The following is a 20,424-nucleotide window of genomic DNA, read 5'->3' on the forward strand; positions in this document are numbered from 1 at the left end:
TCTTATAAAAGGAGAAATGCATCATTTTACTCCTTTAAGGTGTAAATATTTTGAATAACTGTTTTGTTTGTAAGCCTTTCCTTTCTTCAAATGTCATGTCTAACTTTGCAAAAGCAAGAAAGCGCGTATTTCTTCATGTAAATCAGTGAATCTGTATGCATGAACAGATCCTGCGTCTGTCATCTGTTTTCATGTTTTATTCCAGTGAGCTCAGGTGAGTGCCTAACAGGTTCTGCAATCTTGATGTTTGTTTTTTTTTATTGTTATTTTTTCTGTGTGTTCAGGTTTCATCTGCTCATAAACCCTGTAACTGGAGGGAGAACTGAACCATGTAGAAATGTGGTTGGCAGGTGTCAGCGAAGTCTACAGCGGCACCAAACAGCGAGCAGAGATACAGGCAGACAGACAGACGGTTGCGCAATGATGCTGACGGAGCAAAAGAACGGACAGACAGATGGGCAGATCGACAGTCAGGCCGACGGGTCTCAGCAAATCAGACAGGCAAAGCAGATGCAGGGAACATGGATGAATATTCAAGCAGACAGGGGTCAGACAGATATTCACACAGGTACAAAAGATGGAGCAGATTTATGGATGTGCCCGCGAGGTAAAAGGACAGTTATGTGGAATCAGATGAGCTCGCAGACAGAAAGACATTAGGACAGCAAGCAGGTACTAAGAGAGAGACAAGAAGTTAGATAAAGAAATGCAAAGTGGGCGGACAGACAGAACAGCTGCCACGACAGAAAAGTTAGAGAGACTGATTAAAGCATATTTTAGGTTAGTTAGAGGCTCATTATCTGAAATAATTAAATAGCACTAATAATAATGATGATGAACATTGTTATACTTAATCCAAGAGATCTTTTGTCTTTAGGACTGACATGCAAACATACACTGTAAAAAATGTAAATTTGACAGTAAAAATCTGTGAACTCTAAAACAGTTTGATGTAGTTTATGTAACACTGATTTACTGTAAATCAGGAGAAAACAGTGTCTTTTACAGTTTTTTTATCTTGAAAAATACATTTCCCTACTCTTGTGCAGCTTTTTAATGAAAAAAATGCTGTAATATGTACAATAATATTGTAGGTTTTGCATTTATTTCTCAAAAAGCAAACCGGTTTTCACAGTTAAATGTATGTACTGTTGTGCTGATAATGGAAACATGCCTTTTTGCATTTATTTCAAGTACAAAAAATACAGTTTGTACTGGTCAAATTGATTTTGTGTTACTAACAGACATATGCTTTAATATTTATAGCAGCTATAACTGGAATCTTTGCTGAAAAAAATACACGTATTAAATGTTAGAAACACTAACTGCTGAGCTGATATTAGAAAAATGCTGTAATATTCATAATAAGTTACACAAACATTATTTCATATGGTATTTTTATGTCAATTTTCAAGTTTCTAAAGGTTAAAACTGTTCTTTTTACAGTAAAATATGGAATGAAGCACATTTTAATCATAAAATCAACAATATCAATGCGTTTCTTTCCCATAAATATAGAAAATGTTTTACTGTAATTTTATGGTAGCATTCTGGTAACCACAGCTGCTGGAATTTTACCATGAAAATATCAAAATTGCTTTTACAATGTAGTGTGGAAATAAATAAATCCCCTGAGAATTTCAACAATTTGGCAGCCTGAGATGCTAAATTTGCATTATAGGTGAACTTAACTCATATTTAATTCACTTTGATATCACAAAAATTCTGCTTTTTGAGCCACAGTGGGAAAAAAAATAGTGTGTCTAACAAAAAGATCCTCTTGTGTTGTGTTTTCAAATTGACATAAAAGGGCGGCTGTCATCTGCAAATGCCCACAAATGCCTGTTAAATACTGTGATTATACTTTGTAATTCCCAAAATTCTGGCTGCACCCACTTTATCTGGAATAAAATCTGCAGTAACCCTCCCACAAGTTTCTATACGGTCCCTAAAAAGTCTAAGTCTCCTCCAGACAGCCAACCAGGCGAATTTTCTCCACTGAGCTTAATTCAAATGGCAGAGGTAATCTTCAACATTTGTGTGATTGAACTGTCTTTTCATCAAGAGCTAGAATTAGAATTAACACTCTGACTCTGAAGCCTTTCTGAAAGCCTCATGCAGCATATGACGACCTCATATCCCACTCCAACACACAGAGCAAAAAAAGAAGAAGAAGGGATTGCTTTCATTCTTGCGGTGCAACAGCAGTGAAGACTCTTAAACACAATCTCACCTTGAATATATGTCTCAGTTTTCTTTCATTCTGTCCTCCCTCTCTCTCTCTCTCTCTCTCTCTCTCTCTCTCTCTCTCTCTCTCTCTCTCTCTCTCTCTCTCTCTGTTTTTGGTTTCTCCAATAAAAGATCTTGTGTTTGTGATAATCTTGATTCTTTAAAGAGGCTGCAGCTCCCATCCACCTGTTCTCCCTCTTCCTCACCCTTCATCTTCCCCTTCTCTCTCCTACTGTCCCCCACAGCCACCATCTCCTGCCGCATCTCCTGTCAAAATTTCCTCACTCTTTCTCTCTCTCTGTCTCTCATTTTTCCTTCCCTTCCTGTCCCATCCTTTGAGGTCAGCCTGTATTGGATCGATCAGGGTGCATCGATCTTCCAGCATCCCAGTAGGCATTGGTCTCATTCGAAGCCTGACCATTAGCCAATCATTAATCTAGATCAGAACATTAAGCAATCATTAATCTGGGTGGCTATTTACACTGAGGCTGCTGATTGGGTCAGTGGTGACCTCTGACCTGCAGGTTACCTCAGGAACAAGGAGGCACTTCAGTTCAACTTCTGCCTCTTCAGCACCTGTTAATGGCGTCATTAGGAGTCTTTAGAGATTATTAAATAAAACAGTCCTATTAGGAGCAGGCAGCTGTCTGCTTTTGTGTAAGTTAGCCGAACACTGAGACAATCTGCAGCAAACCTCACAAATATCTTCATAATTAATGATATTGTTTGGCATGTTTGGATTATGGATTCACAGTATCACCTACAGGCTCGTAAACAGACAGTATTTTTGCCCATGTGCTTGTTTATTATGCAACTTCTCTCGCACTGTAAGACTGGAGGGTGGTTCTGCAGGGGGGTAAAGTGAGGACGGGGTTAAATCTCCTTGGAACGTGTGCAGAAAGACCGCGCTCCCGTGCCGGAGGTCTCGCCAGTACAAGTGTCAGTACAGAGGTGGACTGGAGCCAAGCAGCGCTTGCGCTCTGGAACGCGTCTACTTGGGTGTTTAACAAGGAGAAAAAACGTTTTTTAAATCTCAGGAAGAAGAAGAAGAAGTCCTGCTGCCTTGGCCCCCTACGCTGTGGATGATAATGGGATGATTTCTTTTTCTGTTTTTTTCCCTTCGAAGCCATAAAGCCATTTTTTCCCTTCTGTGGTGGATTTCACTGTTTTGGAATGTGTGTGATGCGCATTAACCTTTTTTCGACATTTCCTCCTCTGGGCTTGCCTACACATTCTGCTTCATATTATTTTTCCTGTCTCGACCGCTGGAATATGTGGACCTGTTTATGAGCCTAATAATAAAAAAAAGAGGCTTGAAGAATGAAAATCTTTTGAGATGAAAAGCAGCACTTTTGGGGATCATTTTTCGCTTGTGCGCGGCTCGTGCCTCATTTTGCGCCTCAGCAGCCTGTTGTCCGAGGAGAAACGCACAACTTTACCGCGAGCTGGAGCCGCAGCCGGAGCGGGAGCGGGAGCCGGGGCTGCAGCTGGTCTGAACGCCACGCCAGGGCCAAAGGAGTGGGGGGACCAACGGAGCGGCCCCGGTGCTCAGCCGCTGAGTGGGTGGACAGGGCATCCGGCGCAGTTGTGGAGCGGAGATGATGAAGTCGGTGGTGATGATGATGATGAATGGCCCGGCAGCCCGAGCAGGCAGCGGTGTCTCGCCACCGATGTGTTTACTGCTGTGCGCCCTCGTCTTCCTCCTGCCGTGCGCTCACTCGCACCCGCAGCCGTGCCAGGTGCTGAAACGAATCGGCCACACGGTTCGGTTGGGGGCTCTGCACGTTCAGCCTCGCCTGCTCTCCGCCACTGCTGGCAGCGGTTCTGAGGACTGGGACGCCGAGGGAGCTTTGACGGGAGAACAGCAGCAGCTGGAGTTTAAACCAAGTGCCAGTGCGCCTGGATATGGAAGCCTCAGGACTAGAGCCACCTCCAACAGTCAGCGGGGCGCGAACAGGAGTAAAAGCCAGGCACGGCACCGGGAGGAGAACAACCTAAAGGAGAACCGAGTGTTCGCACCCCGGGACTCGGTGCTGCTCGCCGTGGAGGGTCTGAACCGGGCCGGATTCCTGCCCTACAATTTATCTCTGGAGCTCGTCATGGCAGTTGGATCCGCCCTCGGCGAGCTGCCCGCGTTCTCCTTCTCCTCCTCAGGCATCCCCGAGAACGAGGACCCGCTATCCTTCTTGGAGAGCGTGTGTCATACGGTGGTCGTGCAGGGGGTTTCCGCCATGCTCGCCTTTCCACGGAACCGGGACGAGTTCGTGAAGTTGGAATTCGTGTCTCTTGCGCTTCAGGTGCCAGTGGTGAGCGTCGTGCAGAGGGAGTTCTCACGCCACAGTCAGGTAAAGAAAAAGTTATTTCTCTGTTACATCTGTTAACTGTTGATTTCACAACTTTGCCAGTGCAGGTGTAAAAGAAAACCCAAGTTTACACCATAAAGTCCAACACCGACAACCTACACAAAGACAAGCAATTCAATTTACGCAAAATAAATTTATTTCGCTTCAGTTGGTGTGGATTTATAGGGCCTAATTCACTAAGTGCCATCAGTGGCCAACATTTGAAGCTGAGGAGAGAGGAGGGGGAGGCACTTCCCCCTGTGGCTCATGGTCTTCATCCTCTCCTGCCTCCACTAGAATGTGTATTTGACATGCTTTCAGACACAGGACTTCATTCCTTGTTCTTGCTGCGCAGTGATCTCAACTGTCCTAGATGAAGCAGAAGTGTTTCTCCATTCAGACACACAGGCTCTGTCCGTGGTGCTGAAATGTGCTTCAGAAACACAGGCTCTGTCCGTGGTGCTGAAATGTGCTTCAGAAACACAGGCTCTGTCCGTGGTGCTGAAATGTGCTTCAGAAACACAGGCTCTGTCCGTGGTGCTGAAATGTGCTTCAAAAACACAGGCTCTGTCCGTGGTGCTGAAATGTGCTTCAGAAACACAGGCTCTGTCCGTGGTGCTGAAATGTGCTTCAAAAACACAGGCTCTGTCCGTGGTGCTGAAATGTGCTTCAGAAACACAGGCTCTGTCCATGCTGCTGAAATGTACTTCCAGGGTGCAGAAAAGAAGCAGGAGAGAGCCTCTTTCTGCTTCTTTCATAGACGAGGTGAACAGTTTGAATGGTGCACCCAGCAGCAGATGCCCTCAGGTATATATGCATAAACTAACTCTTTCTTGATTGATGTTCAGAATCCCACTGAGGGGAGAGAGAGAGAGCACAGCAGTACAAACACTGTGTAATAAGAAGGCATTGTAATGCTGTGCTTTGACATGTCACTATCTGGACAGCTGAGATGAACTCACATATTTGAGCTGGTCCCAAGTTGTGTGACACCTTTTCCCTCCCAAAAAAGAAATAATCAGTCTTATCTGTTGGAGTAAATATCACACACATGCTGTCAGGAAACTCTTAGTTGACCATGAGGGAGCAGCACTATCAATCTCAACTCCAATCTCTGTCTGCATTCTGGACAACTATTATGTCTGTAATAAGAAAAGGAACATTCATGCAGAACCGCTAGAAGCTGGATAACATTTCTGTCATTTATCCAGTTCTGGAGGTGAATGAAAAGTGAATAACAGAATGAAGCACAGAGAAAATTGGATTTAGAAGACTTTTCTCCGCTTTATACTCTAGTATTTCATTCTAGCATTGAGAAAAATCACACATTAAATTCATTTTCTATACAATAAACAATACAAGCTTGGCAGGAAAACACATTACCACTAAATATATTACGTTCTCCAGGTTTTTAATTATCTCCATTCATTTACTATCGTGATTTCTCTATCTCTACTATGGATTTTAGCTAGCATAAAGCACCTACAACGATACGAGATGAAATCACACAACAAGATCAGCCCTGGTCAATTTTTTTTTTTTTTTTTGTGAACTGCAAAAAATATCGACTCTTGCACCAAAACACGCTAATTGAAGATTATCTGTGGAGTTTGCAATTGGAAGGGAGAGCGAGAAAGAAAATTAGTTAAAAGTGTAAACACTTTAAATTCAACAGTGGGACGGTTCATCAATAATCACTCTGTGGAGAAAACACCTGCTTAGTCTGTGTGTGTATGTGTGGAGAAGCAGATACAAACACACACACACAGAGAAAATGATTTAGTGTAAGTCCACACTGTAAACCGGTTTAATTGGGTGACACTAACAGAGCAGTTATAGCATATCAGTGAGTGCAGACACACTACTAAATGTGTCTGTGTGTGTTTTGACTTTCTCCACGCAACTGTCCTGGGAGGGGCAAAAAGCATCATTGTTTTTTTCCAACACTTACACACAAACAGACACACACACATCCAAAGCCATTAGTTGGACTGAAGGGTTCTGGGATACATGCCACCTATTGGGCTGCTATAGTAGTGTGTGTGTGTGTGTGTGTGTGTGTGTGTGTGTGTGTGTGTGTGTGTGTGTGTGTGTGTGTGTGTGTGTGTGTGTGTGTGTGTGTGTGTGTGTGTGTGTGTGTAGGGTAATATCTAATTTCCTGCTCTGTGCACAAGGAAGCATTTCTCTGTAAGGAGTCAGCAGGTGTTTAAAGTCAAATCCGGTTCCTCAGAGCGAAGTAACAGGTACAGATGAAGCAGACGAGCCAACAGATACATGATGATTGATGGAGGGGCAGATGGATGGACGGAAGGATGAACAGACGAGGAAATAGACAGAAATACAGAGTGAACAGTGCTCGTGTGAGACTTTTAGAGAAATGGCTTAACTCCCCTCTGACTCAATCTAGTTTCACTGGCAAATCCCAACTGAAGGCTGACAGCAATTTCACCAAAACAGAGTTTTTTTCTTGGAAATGTGAAAACTTTCTGAATGTCTTGAGAAGATCTCATTAGTGTTTATTTTCTGACTTTGTTTGACCTTTGACTTCTTTTATCCCTCCAAAGTTGACAGTCAGAGTGAGACAGAGTTCACTGTTCACATTTATACGATACAATGAATCACCCAGAACGCTTTGATAATGTGATCGGCCCACAGTTTGTTATGTAAGTGTCGAAAATGATGAGGCTGCATGAGAATACGGAGCTTATGGAGCAAAGGATAAAGTGACCTCTGAGTGGAGGGAACTGGGCTGGGAGTTGGTGCTGAGGGTTTTTTTTTTCTCTTCCTGATAGCACAGGGTTTGAAATTTAGCATATGAAAGACCAGCAACTGAGAAACTCTTGGAGAAAAGGAAGCTGCCTGGGAAAGACCAGGAGTTTCTGATATGAGGAGTTAGTTTTAAAGTATATCCCATGGTGGCCTGCAACACTGGAGCTTGTGGAAAATTGAGACACAGAATCTTTACTGACAGCTTGAAGCTACATGGTACAATATCTGTTGCTGCTTAATCCAATTATGCACAAATGTATGCTTTTGCATTAAATGTGGTGCAGCTATTTCTGCTGTGTCAAAGGGTTTATTTATAGATCTATATGTGCAACATGTAGATAGGCAGTGTAATAGACAGAAGCATGAAATGTGCACCACAGAACCTGTTTACTACTGCATGTAGGTACACCTGTAGAATCATGGCTTTGCAAAGCTTTTGTGGAAAGTGTCGTGCAAGTGTTGATTAAATTTAATTAGTAGACTTGATCAGTAATCTTCTAGTTTTTATGATAGTGGTGTTTTCCTGGAATGCATGAGTTTGCACAGGTTGATTAACACTAGACTAGCTAACAGTGTACATGTTGTGGCTGTGCGGCTTTTCGCAGGACATGAGGAACCCTTTGTTTTACCACGAGACAACAAACCGTAAATACAGTTCAAACCAGAAGTTTACATACACCGTATAAAAGACAGAGAACCTTTTTTTTCTCTCTGTCTGACATTAAATCAGACTAAACTTTGCCTGTTTTAGGTTAGTTAGAATTTTTTTTTTTCTATTTGAGAAATGCCAGAATAATGAAAGAGAGATTTATTACTTTCCTCAAAGTCAGGAGTCTACATACATTTCTTCAGTATTTGGTAGCGTTGCCTTTAAACTGTATGACTTGAGGTCAAACATTTTCGGTATCTCTCCAGAAGTTAGTTTGCTGGAATTTTGGCCTATTCCTGCGGACAGAACTGATGTAACTGAGTCAGGTTTGTAGGCCACTTTTTCAGCTCTGCCCACAAATTTTCTACAGGATAGAGATCAGGGCTTTGTGATGGCTACTCCAGAACATTGACTTTGATGTCCGTCAGCCACTTCGTAGCTAACTTGGTGGTATGTTTAAGGTCATTGTCCATTTGGAAGACCCCTTTGTGACCAAGCTTTAACTTCCTGGCTGATGTCTTGAGATGTTGCTTCAGTATTTCCAGATAATGTTCTTTTCTCATGATGCCATCTATTTTGTGAAGCAAAACGCTCCCACAACATGATGCTGCCACCGCCGTGCTTCACCGTTAGGATGGTGTACTCAGGATTACAAGCTTCCCCTTTTTCCTCCAAATGTACCGATGGTCATTACGGCAAAAAAATTCCATTTTAGTTTCGTCAGACCACAGGATAAGTCTCCAGAAAGGAAAGTCTTTGTCCTTGTGTGCATCTTTCAAATAATGGCTTCTTTTCGCTGAGCAGCTTTTCTGTCCATGTCGATACAGAACTCGTTTCACTGTGGAAAATAACACTCTCTTACCAGCTTCATCCAGCATCTTCAGAAGGTCTTTTGCTTTTGTTCTGGGGTTGATAAGCACATTTCACACCAAAACACAATCATCTCTGGGACACAGAACTCGTCTCCTTCCTGAACGGTGTGATGGCTAGACATTCCCATGGTGTTATACTTGTCTGAAGAGATGAACGTGGAACGTTCAGGCATCTGGAAATCATACCCAGGGATAAACCAAACTTGTAGAGGTCCACAGTTGTCTTCCTTTTGTCTTGGCTGATTTATGTAGATTTTCCCATGGTGACACACAAAGAAGCAGCATGTTTGAGGTGTGCTTTCTAATGCATCCACATGTGTGCCTCCAATTAACTCAAATGCTATCAATTAACCAATCAAAAGTGCTCAAAGCCATGACATCATCATCTGGGCCTTCCCAAACAGTTTGAAGGCATAGTAATCTTAGTGTATGTAAACTTCTGACTTTGAAGAAAGTAATGAAAGATTCTTTCTGTCATTGTTCTGACATTGAGCAAATAGAAATATTTTTGGTCATCCTAACTGACCCAAAACAGGAAAAGTTTAGTCTAATTTAATGTTAGACAGTGAGAAAAACATTTTTTTTTTCTTTTCATACAGTGTATGTAAACTTCTGGTGATTATCTTTCAAATAACTCCTTCACAGTTGCAAATGCTGCCCTAGAACTGGGTCACATTGATTCCCATTAAGCAGAATTTAACAGTTTCAGACACCAAAAACCCAAAGATCACAGTGTAAAAAACACAACAGTCACACTTCTGACATCCTGCATCTGGATTAGCGATAGATATTTCTACTTTTCCTCCATCCATCACTTGGCTGTGCCCTCTATTTTTTTCTGTAGAGGATCACAAGAGGTTGGAGTCTTTCCCAGTGGATGCTGGGCGAGAGGCGGGACACACCCTGGGCAGGCTGCCAGTCCAACGCAGGACTAACACAAAGAGACAGACAACCATGCACACTCAGATTAATACCCACAGCCAATTTAGAATTAACACTTAGCCTACTGTGCATGCTTTTAGACTATGCAAGGAAGCAAATTCACTCAGACAAAGAGCAAACATGCAAACTCCACACAGAAAGACTCCAGCAGATTCAAACCCAAAACCTTCTTCAAACCTAAGTCAAAAAATCATTTTAATCTTTATTGTCTGAAGTCTGAGTGCAGATATGTGAGCTGCCACATGTCTGACTGTGCAGGATATATAAAAATGTGTTTTTTCCTTGAACATAAACAGCTTGCACTGATTTTTCTCGTACTCGTCACACCTCTCATTGACTTTAAGCTAAAGGACAGCGTGATGCTAACGGCTCACAGATGCTTTTTGTCAGGAAGATTTTCACTGTGAAGAAAAGAATACAGAAGACACTAAAGGACACGCAGCAAGGGTGGATTTTTTTTTATCTTACGAGCTGATAAATTAATTTGTAGATTGCGCTGATTAAACATCACAGTAATTATGTCCTCTTGTTAGGGATAACAGATGAACGATTGGGTTGTGCTGACTATCGGCGGGATCAGTTGCATTTCTCATTGTCCCTTCATAAATAACTCTGGCAGTGACATAAGCAGGCCAGCAGGATGAAAGGGTAAAGAGATTGTAAGGATTTTTTGCAATGGAGCAATAGTGGGACACCTCAGGACAGGCAATATCTGAAAGATATGGTGGTTCGAGATAGTATTCAAAACTTCTGTAAACTAGTTTAAAGAAAATAACAGAAATTTGTTTTTATCTGTTTTCATACTTTCCCCACAAAGAATCATCTAATAATAGAAAAATCAATAACCCACTCATTACTAGTTTATTTGATTTGGCCGCTGGCTCGTGATTCAGTCGGTCTCTGCAGTTTTTTTTGTTTTTTTTCTACCATCCAGCAAGGGTTGCAAGTTTCATTGCACAACAAGTCACAGTAAATGTATTTTGGATGTGGAAATCACAGGAGGAAAAATGATTTGTGAGGAGAGAAGCGTGATGAAAGAGAGCGCGGTGACAACAGAGCTGGGATTTCCCGGTGCATCGAAAGCAGCAGATCTCTGTATTTATGGAAGAGACAAGGCAGCCACACTTCCCAGCCAGTTTTTTTTTCTTCTTTTTATTTACATGAGAAACAAAGAGGGGGGTTACAGATTTACGGAGATCACAGTGCAGAAGTGCTGCACAGTTGAGAATAAATCCTCCAATCCTCCCGGGGGATGAGAGGAGGTGAGAGTGTGAAGCCCTGTGGACTGCATTAACATTCTGTACCCTGATACAGGACTCCTGAGTTTGAAATAAAACAACTATTATTGCTTTGATTGCTACTTTGCATTAATCCATCCCTGTATTCAGCAGTAAGCAGATGAGTAAGGTCTTATTTGCATGCCTGTTGGGCAGAGTGATTAATTGGATAAATGAAATTAAGCAATAGATTAATCTAATGGACTTTTAGTGCAAAGCCGGTGTAAAAGTTGTAAAGTCAATTAGACAGAGTTGCAGAGGGCCTTTTAAAGCATGTGTAGCTCTGCCTGTGTGCACACAAACAAACAAGCTCATGACTGAGTGATTGCTGGGGAGTGAGCTGGTTACAGTATGCCAGGGTATACTAAAATAGATCTGGCAGCTCATGCAGCCCAGACTGGCCTATTTAATGTCATCTAAAGTATTACAGGGATGACTGTGTCAACTCTGAAACGTATCCGCTCTGATCTTGTGGCCTAATATATTCCTGTAGCTGCGCTTCTCTATATGTGTAGTTATCTGATGATCACAGCACTGAGGGAGTTTGTGGACGAGCGGTTTTTACCTGTAAGCCATCAAACATTTGGCATTACTGCAAACTATTTTACAGCAAATCAACCTTATGTGCACACCTCCAGAAAACTATGGATCTCAGATCATTATGCTACGCTGTGGAATTACACAACACTTTGCTTCCAAATCATCTCCTTTTAAACACAAGCTGAAACCAAACATCCCTGAATGTTCATTTGTTCTGTTAACAGTTTTCAGATGCCTGATGAATAAATGGGCAATCTGTTCCTTTTAGTTCTGACCTGTTGTCTTGAAACTCTCAAAGGAAAGAATTGCCTTTTAGCAGCTAAATGCTCCACTGCTAGTCACGACTGTAACTTTTAGTGCTTTGAATGTAGTGTACAAGGATTCTATCAATGTTCCTCACTAAAAGCTGTGAGCCATAAAACCACAGCAAAGAGCTCAAAGACCTATAAAGTAAACTGGGTGAAAATGCTGTTGATTCATTCCCTAAATGGGGATCCTCTTCGCATCGTCTCATCCTCGGTGTAAATATAAAACCACCAACTACAGCGACATTATATCTGTGGTACTTGAATTGTAAAACTGACAGGTAGTGAATCTAAATCCATTAACATCATTGCGTTTTCACAATGAAGACCTTCATTCATAACTTCAGTGAAATTTCTCACAAAATAGGTGTCAGCACACCAACAAAAGGAGACTTTTCAAACTGTTTTTTTAATGAAAAGAACACTAAATGTGACCAAAAATATATAATAAATGCGATGGACTCTTCACTGGAAATCAGCCGTCTCAATCAAATTTAGAGTTTTTATAAGGTGATCTAGCATAGTGAAATGAAATGAAGCCATCTGAGGCCTGGAAGCAAGAGAATCAACTGGAAAATGACCAACTGCAGTATAAAAGATGCAAAACATGTCACCAATAGGCTGAAATGTCTAATCCCACATGTATGCTTCTGTAATAGAATATTGTGTTGTTCCCTTTTAAAAGCACATTTAAACTTGTTTCAGGAGTTTCATGAGATCCTGTTTTTTGATTCTGTGAATCCCAGCATAGTGTATACCTAGACCAGAAGAGGCCATGTTTGTCCTGTGTACACCGATCGGCCACAACATTACCACCACTTACAGCCAAAACAATACCTCTGAAACCATCCAGACAAGAATTCCATAAGACCTCTAGAGGTGTCCTGTGGTATCGGGTACCAAGAAGTTAGCAGCAGATTTTAAGTCCTGTAAGTTGCAGGATTTGGCTTCCATTGATTGAACTTGTTCTTGAAGCACACAGGCACACAGATGCTCTATTGGTTGCAGAATTGGAGGATTTGTAGGCCAAGTCAGCATCCTGAAACATTTCTCGTGTTCCTACAACAATTGCTGCACAGTTTTTGCAGTGCAGGACTGAGGTCACTGCCATCAGGAAATGCTGCTGCTATGAAGGGCTGCATACAGTCTGAAAATGTTTAGGTGGGTGGAACATGTCCATCCACATGGACTTTTCCAGTAGAACATTGCCCAGAGCATCAAACTACATCAATGCATCGCTGACCTTCTTACCAAAATCAATCCACATGATGTAAAGAAAAGAAACTGTGATTCATCAGACCAGGTCACCTTCCTCCATTGTTCCACCTGATGTGCTCATTGTGGCTGTTATTGGCGATGGACAGGCATCATGCTGGGTATTCTCCAGCAACACAGCTCCACATGCAGCAGCCAACAATGCGTTGTGTGTTCTGACACCTTTCTACCAAAGAACTAAGACTTTCGATGATTTGTGTAGCTCTTCTGTGGAATCTGAAGGCACAGACCAGCCTTCACTCCTTGTGACCCTGAGGCTGGTTCACTGGTTTAGTTGTCCTCTCTTGTTCTGACCCACATGTCTAGCCATCACAATTTGGCCCTTGTCAGAAGTCACTAAGATCCTCACATCTACTTTAAGAATCGACTGTTCATTTGCAGCCTAATGCGTCCTCCTCCTTCACAGGTGCCGTTATAATGAATAATCAATGTTATCCGCTGCACCTATCACTGGTTTAACTGTTATGCCTGATAAGTGTGTATCTGGGAAGCTACATTTGGACTTTTTTTTTTTTTCAAAAATCTCATGGTTTTAGTGCCTTCCTTGAGCATTTGGTGGATTTCCATCCCAGCGGCTTACAGCACACGTTTACATTCAAGGTCCAGGTGGAATTCACACCTCGGTGCTTTCCTCCATCTGTCCAGGCCTCATCAATCAAATGATGAATTTATGAATCCCAAATCACAGGTGTAAATGAAATTACATGGAACTGAATATGAAAAAGGCCTGTTTTGAAATGGATCCCGGTTGTATTTTGTCGAGTTTAAGGAATCGCTAAAAAGACTGACTGCACATAAAATAGATATAGTGCATTTCTTATGATGTGAATAATGATATTCATGGGAACAGGTAAGTGGAGGTTGAAATCCATTATATCCAGCAGACTGTGTTTGTTCTCAGGGAACAAATTGAATTTTAAAATTGAAAGTAATTCTTCTGTTGGATTTATTAACCTATCTTCTTTTTCTTTCCTTCCCTAATTCTTCTCTTCTTCCTCTACTGCCTCTCACCTCCATGGTCTCCCATCTTCTTATTCCTCTCTAAACTTCTGTCCACATCCACGTTATTTTGCTCTCTCTCACAACATCCTTTATCCTTGAATGTTTTATCACTCCCTTCGTCTCTCCTCGCTCTATGAAATCCAACTAACACTCTCCAAACTCTCCAACATCTTTATTCCTCAATCTAATTCTGTTTCTTTGTTTAACTGTCCATCGTCTGTATCTCGTCTCTAATTTCACTCACTATCCTTTCACAAATAACTTCTTTTTTTCTCTCTTTTCCTTTACTTTGACTTTCAAACTTCCGTGCCATCTGCTCCATCTCCCATTACACCCATTCTCCTTCTACAAACTCGTCACAGAATCCTCTTCATTTCCAAGTGGCGATGCGGACTGTGGAGGCCCCGACATCCCATCTCCTCTACTCCCTGCTGATGATGAACGGCTGGTGGGACATCAGCGTCCTGCTCTGCCAAGAGTGGAACATTAACGACTTCCTCTTCCTCATCAAGAACAACACCCGCTTCCACCTGGGCACTCTGGTCAACCTGACAACCACCGCCTCGACCTCGTCACCTTCTTCCACCTCGTTATCGTCCTCAGCGGTGGCCCCAAGCATCCCAACGGGAGCAGCGTCGTCGTCGTCGTCATTGTCTTCTTTACCCTATTTATCCTCTGTTGCTTTGTCATCTTCCTCTTCATCCACCTCCTCCTCTAAATCAGACCAGCAGCAAGCTCTCATGCGGCAGCTGGAGGCCCTGAGAGAACCTTCATCCACAACGGGAGTGGTGACGTTTGGGTGCGATATCCGGGAGGTTCGGCGTTTGTGGACGTTGGCCAGTCGGATGACGCTGCCGGAGTTTCACTGGGTGCTGGGGGACAGCCAGAACGTGGCTGAGCTGAGAACAGAGGGACTGCCCCTGGGGCTGCTGGCCCATGGGGTTATGGGATCCCCCTCTCTGGATCACTACGTCCACGACTCACTGGAGCTGGTGGCTCGCGCTGTGGGCAGTGCAGCCCTGGAAAATCCTGCCTTGGCACTCATACCTGGGACTACCAACTGTATGGATGTACAACAGAGCAACGGCAGCTCAGGGGAATACTTGGCAAGGTAGGGAATCACGCAGACACAAAGGTGATTATTTTCAGAAACGCTCATGGAAAAATCTAAAATTGTCTCTTATATTAGTAATGTGCTTCGGCATCAGAGGAGGATTGTTTTAGCATCATGTAGCACTGCTACATTTAAAGAAGAAAACACGGTAAAGATGTGATTAGGCAACAAGAACAGACACAGACAGGAACAGGGATCAGTGTTGAGATACATTTAAAGGACTGATTATGCATGTTTTAGCGTGTTTTCTGAAAATATTGCAGACTTTGGATCACTGGTAACCATTTAGATGTTCGCTTAAAATGCATTTTCTGCTTTCCAGGATTATTTTGCTGTGTACTAATTTGTGTGCATTATCAAAATCTCTTGGCTTTAGTTGTTGTATATATTTAGTATGTTGTATATAACTGAGCCCTACAGTTGAGGATCTGGTGACTGTGTTATGCTGCAGGGGGTATTTTGCTCTTACTTAGCCAAGCTATTATGGACAGAATGTCTGGAGGCAGCTCACTATCATTATGCTGTTGGGGAAACAAAAAGCTTTGGCTTGTTTGTGCTTCTTGAAACCAGTTGCAATCATCTTCGGCAGGATGAAGTCAAGGATGCTTCAAATGTGTCTCAGCAAAATACTGGTGGGGGAAACAGTTTTTTTTAGGTGGAAACTTTATCATCTGCTACAAAAAACAATGAAAGACATCTGTCAACTTTGTGATGAGACTAACTGAGAGACGAGACAAACATAATCTGATAATCCAGCAGGTGAAGTCTGAATACACTTTATCTCTGCAGAAGCTCGACCATTTGCAAGCAGCATGTGGATCTTATAGAACTTATATAACTCATATAACTGCTGTTGTTGTGTATGCTTTGGTCACGGTAATCCCCACTAGTATGTGTCAAAACATAGATGACTGCAGGACAGCCCTTAATCTGTTGTTGCCACCAAATATTTCAGGAGATCCATATATAATAGAACACAGGCTGGCAGCTATTTTCACATCAGCGTGTGGTACACTGAAGACTGCAGGGTTTTCACCTGGTCCTTTCTTATCACCGTTAACCAACTCTCTAAAAAAAAAACATCTGTCATTGTCTACACTCTCTCTCTAGTTCACAGCAGACAACTGGTCATGCTTGGAAAATGAAGCTACTTCCTGTACCAGTAGGCGCATGATTCAAATCTGCAGCAAAACACACAACCTTCAGTATGTAGGTTGCTGCTCAGAGTTGGTTTGAAAATGGTAACAAGCATAAAGTGAAAAGGGAGGAGAAAGAAACGAGTGGTCAGTGGTAGGCTCCGTACAAACACAATCTACTCCCAGTGACTCAGACTGGAATGTAGCTGACATGGTTTAAGGTCACTACAGTATGAAACAGCTGGTCTGAATGATCACTTTTACATTGCTTTCTTGTTGTTGTGTGTCTGACAATCAGGCTTTGTTTCATCCTCTCAGTACTCACACAGTTACACCTGAAAGCTTCTCAGTAAATCCACAGTCTAATCTGCTGGTCACAGAGCAACTCCATCAGATCAGTTACAGTTCTGGACTTTGCTCAAAGACCCTGAGATGATAATAGTCACTGAAACTGTATGCCATATACAGAGATCACATAATACAGAGGGTTAAATATTTGGTCTCTGTTTCAGTAATTATTATATTTTTCTAAACAAACAACACAACATTTAATGTAATATATTTCACCTGGCTTATCTCCACCCAACAGCTGTAATTCATTAGTAACTTATCCATCTTCATTTTCAGCTACTCCCTGTATTCGTCTTCCGCCTTGCAGATGTTTGGTCACAGTCCAGCTGTGGTATCAGTGTGGGACTTGCCAATGAGGCACATAATTCATACACACATCTGCATGGGCGTGTGTATGCACGAGTACGCGGTGCATTAGAATGCACAGTGTATAAACTCAATAACTGCAGCAGTGTGCTAAAATGACGTGTGATGGATTGCGTTTAGCAGCAGCGCTGTAATCTGCAGCTGCACCGCACTGCTGCTGAGATATAAGCGAATGTGTGATCACACACCACTGCATTACAAGTAGAGTTTGACCTTTTCCAACTGAGACTCTCCTCAAAACACCTGAAACAGCAGAACGAGCGTCCCGGGAAGGTAATTATTGGAACACGGGGAGCTTGGAGGAGCTGGAGGGGACTGTGTTTACATTTCTTTAGTTCAAGAAGGAGGAAAAAGTGTTGGTTTGGTTGATTAACATGTCAGTGTTTTACGTTTAGCAGAACAGAAAACTGTTGCTAAACAGAACCTTTTGTTTAAAAAGCTCTTTACTGGCCTTGTGGAGGCAGAGGATTTACCTGATGAGGTTTCCTATGTGGGATGTTGAATTGAAGCTGTTCTCTACATAGGGGATTTGAAAGTATATCTGGTTCAGAGAAATCTGAAGGCTGGAAAAAAAGGCAGTGATGTACATTTGCATGTGTCTGGCAAAGATAAAGAAAGGCAGCTTCCTCTCAGAATTCCTGTTTTTTAATTTGATGCAATTTTGTGAAAATGTGGGACGATTTGGGCTCTCTGACTGCATTCATGTTCCAAGGAATAATAGAAGTTTGGGTTAGAGATTGGAGATAAATTGAGCTAGTTATAGAGTTATCATCATCTATTACCAATTATGTTTGCTCCACGCAGTATGAAATATATTTATGTGCACATTTGATTAGTGTCCTTTTCTTTGTCTGCTTGGGGGGGAAAAAGATCTGATTGTTTTGGCATGGACTTTTGCATGATTTCTGTGGTTTTTAAAAGCAGCACCACCTGTGGATAGTTCTGTTTGGTTTGTCTTTTTGTGTGATCCTAGAACCAAGAAGCGAAACAATATTTATGTCATCTTTTCCTTAATATATACCGTTATTAAATTAGCGACTGTGCCATCATTTTTCTCATCTACTTACTGCAGCTGTAACGTAGCAACAAACAGTCCTGATAATAGTGTTAAACATTCATTCAGTCATAATATTCAGCTCAGTGACACAAGGCTCAGGGGATGCACATGGCCTGAGGGAGAACAAGAAATAGAAATGGGCTGAGGGTGTGGCAAAAGTCAGACTGTATTTTGACAGTAATTTTGACTGTTTTGCTTCAGGGCTGTTGGCCATTTAGACCCTAGAAAAGAACACAGAGTAGATCCATTAAAGTTTAATAACGCTCATTTATTCAGCCGTGTTAAGCTTAGCAGTGGATCTGGTTTTAGTATCAATACACAATAAAATAAACTTTTATAGCAGCATTAAACACGATAACAGGAAAAAAACGTGGGAGAGAAGTCAAGAAGCCGTACACTTATACAAAAGACCTCCCATCCTCTTAGAGGACAAAATTAATAAATGAACAACTTTAAAGTGAAATATCTAAAACAGGCTTATTAATATGCAGAACACAGATGCTGGCTCAAGGATAATAGTATGTATTAGAATGTATGCTCGAGAGAAAAGGACTTCAAAGGAACATTTACATTACTGAAAGGTGGAGGTAATCAATAGAAAATATTGGACTTAAAACAAAGGAATGAGCTAAAATCAGAGCAGCAACAGCAAATAGTAGTAGTTTAATTTGTTTTCTGCCACAGCGTAGTTCTCCTTTATAATCGTTTATGCAGCCGCGTCATACGAGCTCCGATATGCTTGAATTGTGTTCCAAATGATTTTGCACCAACTGTTTTTGAAACACTGTTAAATGCAGGTGAATTAAGCTGCAGCAGTTTATTCTCAACAAGTGATCCAGTGAATGAGAAAAGTGACTCCCTAACTCGTTTTTTCTGCCTCTAATGAGACACCTGAGCCCACCTGTCTTTCAACATTTCTGACAGTCCTGGAGGCGTCGGTGACCACAGCTGCAATCAGGCTGCTCCTCTGCTTGCTTTAGATTTGGGTCCAAGCTTTTAGAAGTCAATTTTCACAAGAGTGTAGAACCAAATGGATTGTGTCCTTGTTTTCCATCTTCAACTCTAGACCTGAGGACAAATTAGCTCGGACACTGGATCAAACATGAGGCCCGTGGTCCAAAAGTGGTCCTCCAGAGGGTCCAATCCGGCCCTCAAGTGTAAAAATTACAGAAGACATTAACTGCAGATTGTAAATAAGTAAAACTATAAATTTAAAATCATTTCTAGACCATGACAAGTTGTTTGATCATAAAGTAAAATACTAGATTGTTCATTGTTCTTTTGTCATTTTGTGCATCATTTTTTGTATTTTTTTTGTCCTGTTTTTTGTCCTTTTTTTGTCGGACATTTGTCATTTTGAGCATAAAGTAAAATCCTCCATCATTCAGTTCCAGATATCTGTGACTAAATGTTGTGTTCCTTTGTAGACACTCTGATCTGGAAGTTGTAATGTGGAAATGATAAACTGAGGCTGAATGGTGATGAAACTGAATTTAATTTTCTTAAGAAATTTCAGGTTGTTCATTATGTTTTGTAGAAAGATAATTCTTTTAATGTGAACATTTTGCACTAAAACGAAGGAAACATTTGTAGTTGTGGTTATTTATAGGTTATTATGCTGTGGTCTTACTGGTCCGGTCCACTGGAGATGAAATTGGGCTGAATGTGGAACCTGAACTAAAATGAGTTTGACACCTCTGCATTAGCTGTTATTGCAGGAAACGTGTTGCTCCTCTCAATCCAACCCTGCCTTTCTGCCTAAAAATCACTCCGTTTTGCAGCATCGGTCTCAATGGCACCGGAGTGTGGCTTTGGCTCATTGTTGAGTTTGCTCAGCTGCTCTCTCTGTGTAAACGGCGGCAGCTCCGATCTCCAGCTCCTCTCCCACAGTGGGACCTTCCTTACAAATCCACTCACTTTGTCATTACGTTATATGTGTGTCTTTGCCCTGTAGGGGAAAGCTGAGCTCCTTCATTTTTTGGTGAACACATCTGTGAGTTATGCCAGATGTACAACCCACCTCAGGGTCCTAAACGGTGTAGCCTTGGGGTGCCTTTAAAAAAAAAAAAAAAAAAAACCTGCACACTTCAGCACAAAGTTCTGGATGTTGGAGCTGGTTCAGGTCTGATCCAGCCTCCCTGCTAACATCCACTGATGCTGTTTTATTGATTTAACAGCAGACTGCTTTGTTTGATAGT

The 20,424-nt window shown here is 41.9% G+C and overlaps 1 protein-coding gene across 1 annotated transcript in view; it reads left to right on the forward strand.

Annotated features, from left to right (window-relative positions):
- Positions 1 to 3,024: 3,024 nt before the first annotated feature.
- Positions 3,025 to 20,424, forward strand: part of grin3a (glutamate receptor, ionotropic, N-methyl-D-aspartate 3A) — a 59,496-nt gene continuing 42,096 nt past the window's right edge. Inside the window, exons 1-2 of the mRNA XM_022204821.2 lie at positions 3,025 to 4,574; positions 14,565 to 15,313. Of these exons, the coding sequence (XP_022060513.2) occupies positions 3,828 to 4,574; positions 14,565 to 15,313 (1,496 nt within the window). The 5' untranslated portion in view covers positions 3,025 to 3,827. The remainder of the gene's footprint in view (positions 4,575 to 14,564; positions 15,314 to 20,424) is intronic.

Source organism: Acanthochromis polyacanthus, chromosome 18, assembly GCF_021347895.1.
Source record: "Acanthochromis polyacanthus isolate Apoly-LR-REF ecotype Palm Island chromosome 18, KAUST_Apoly_ChrSc, whole genome shotgun sequence".
Lineage (NCBI taxonomy): Eukaryota > Metazoa > Chordata > Actinopteri > Pomacentridae > Acanthochromis > Acanthochromis polyacanthus.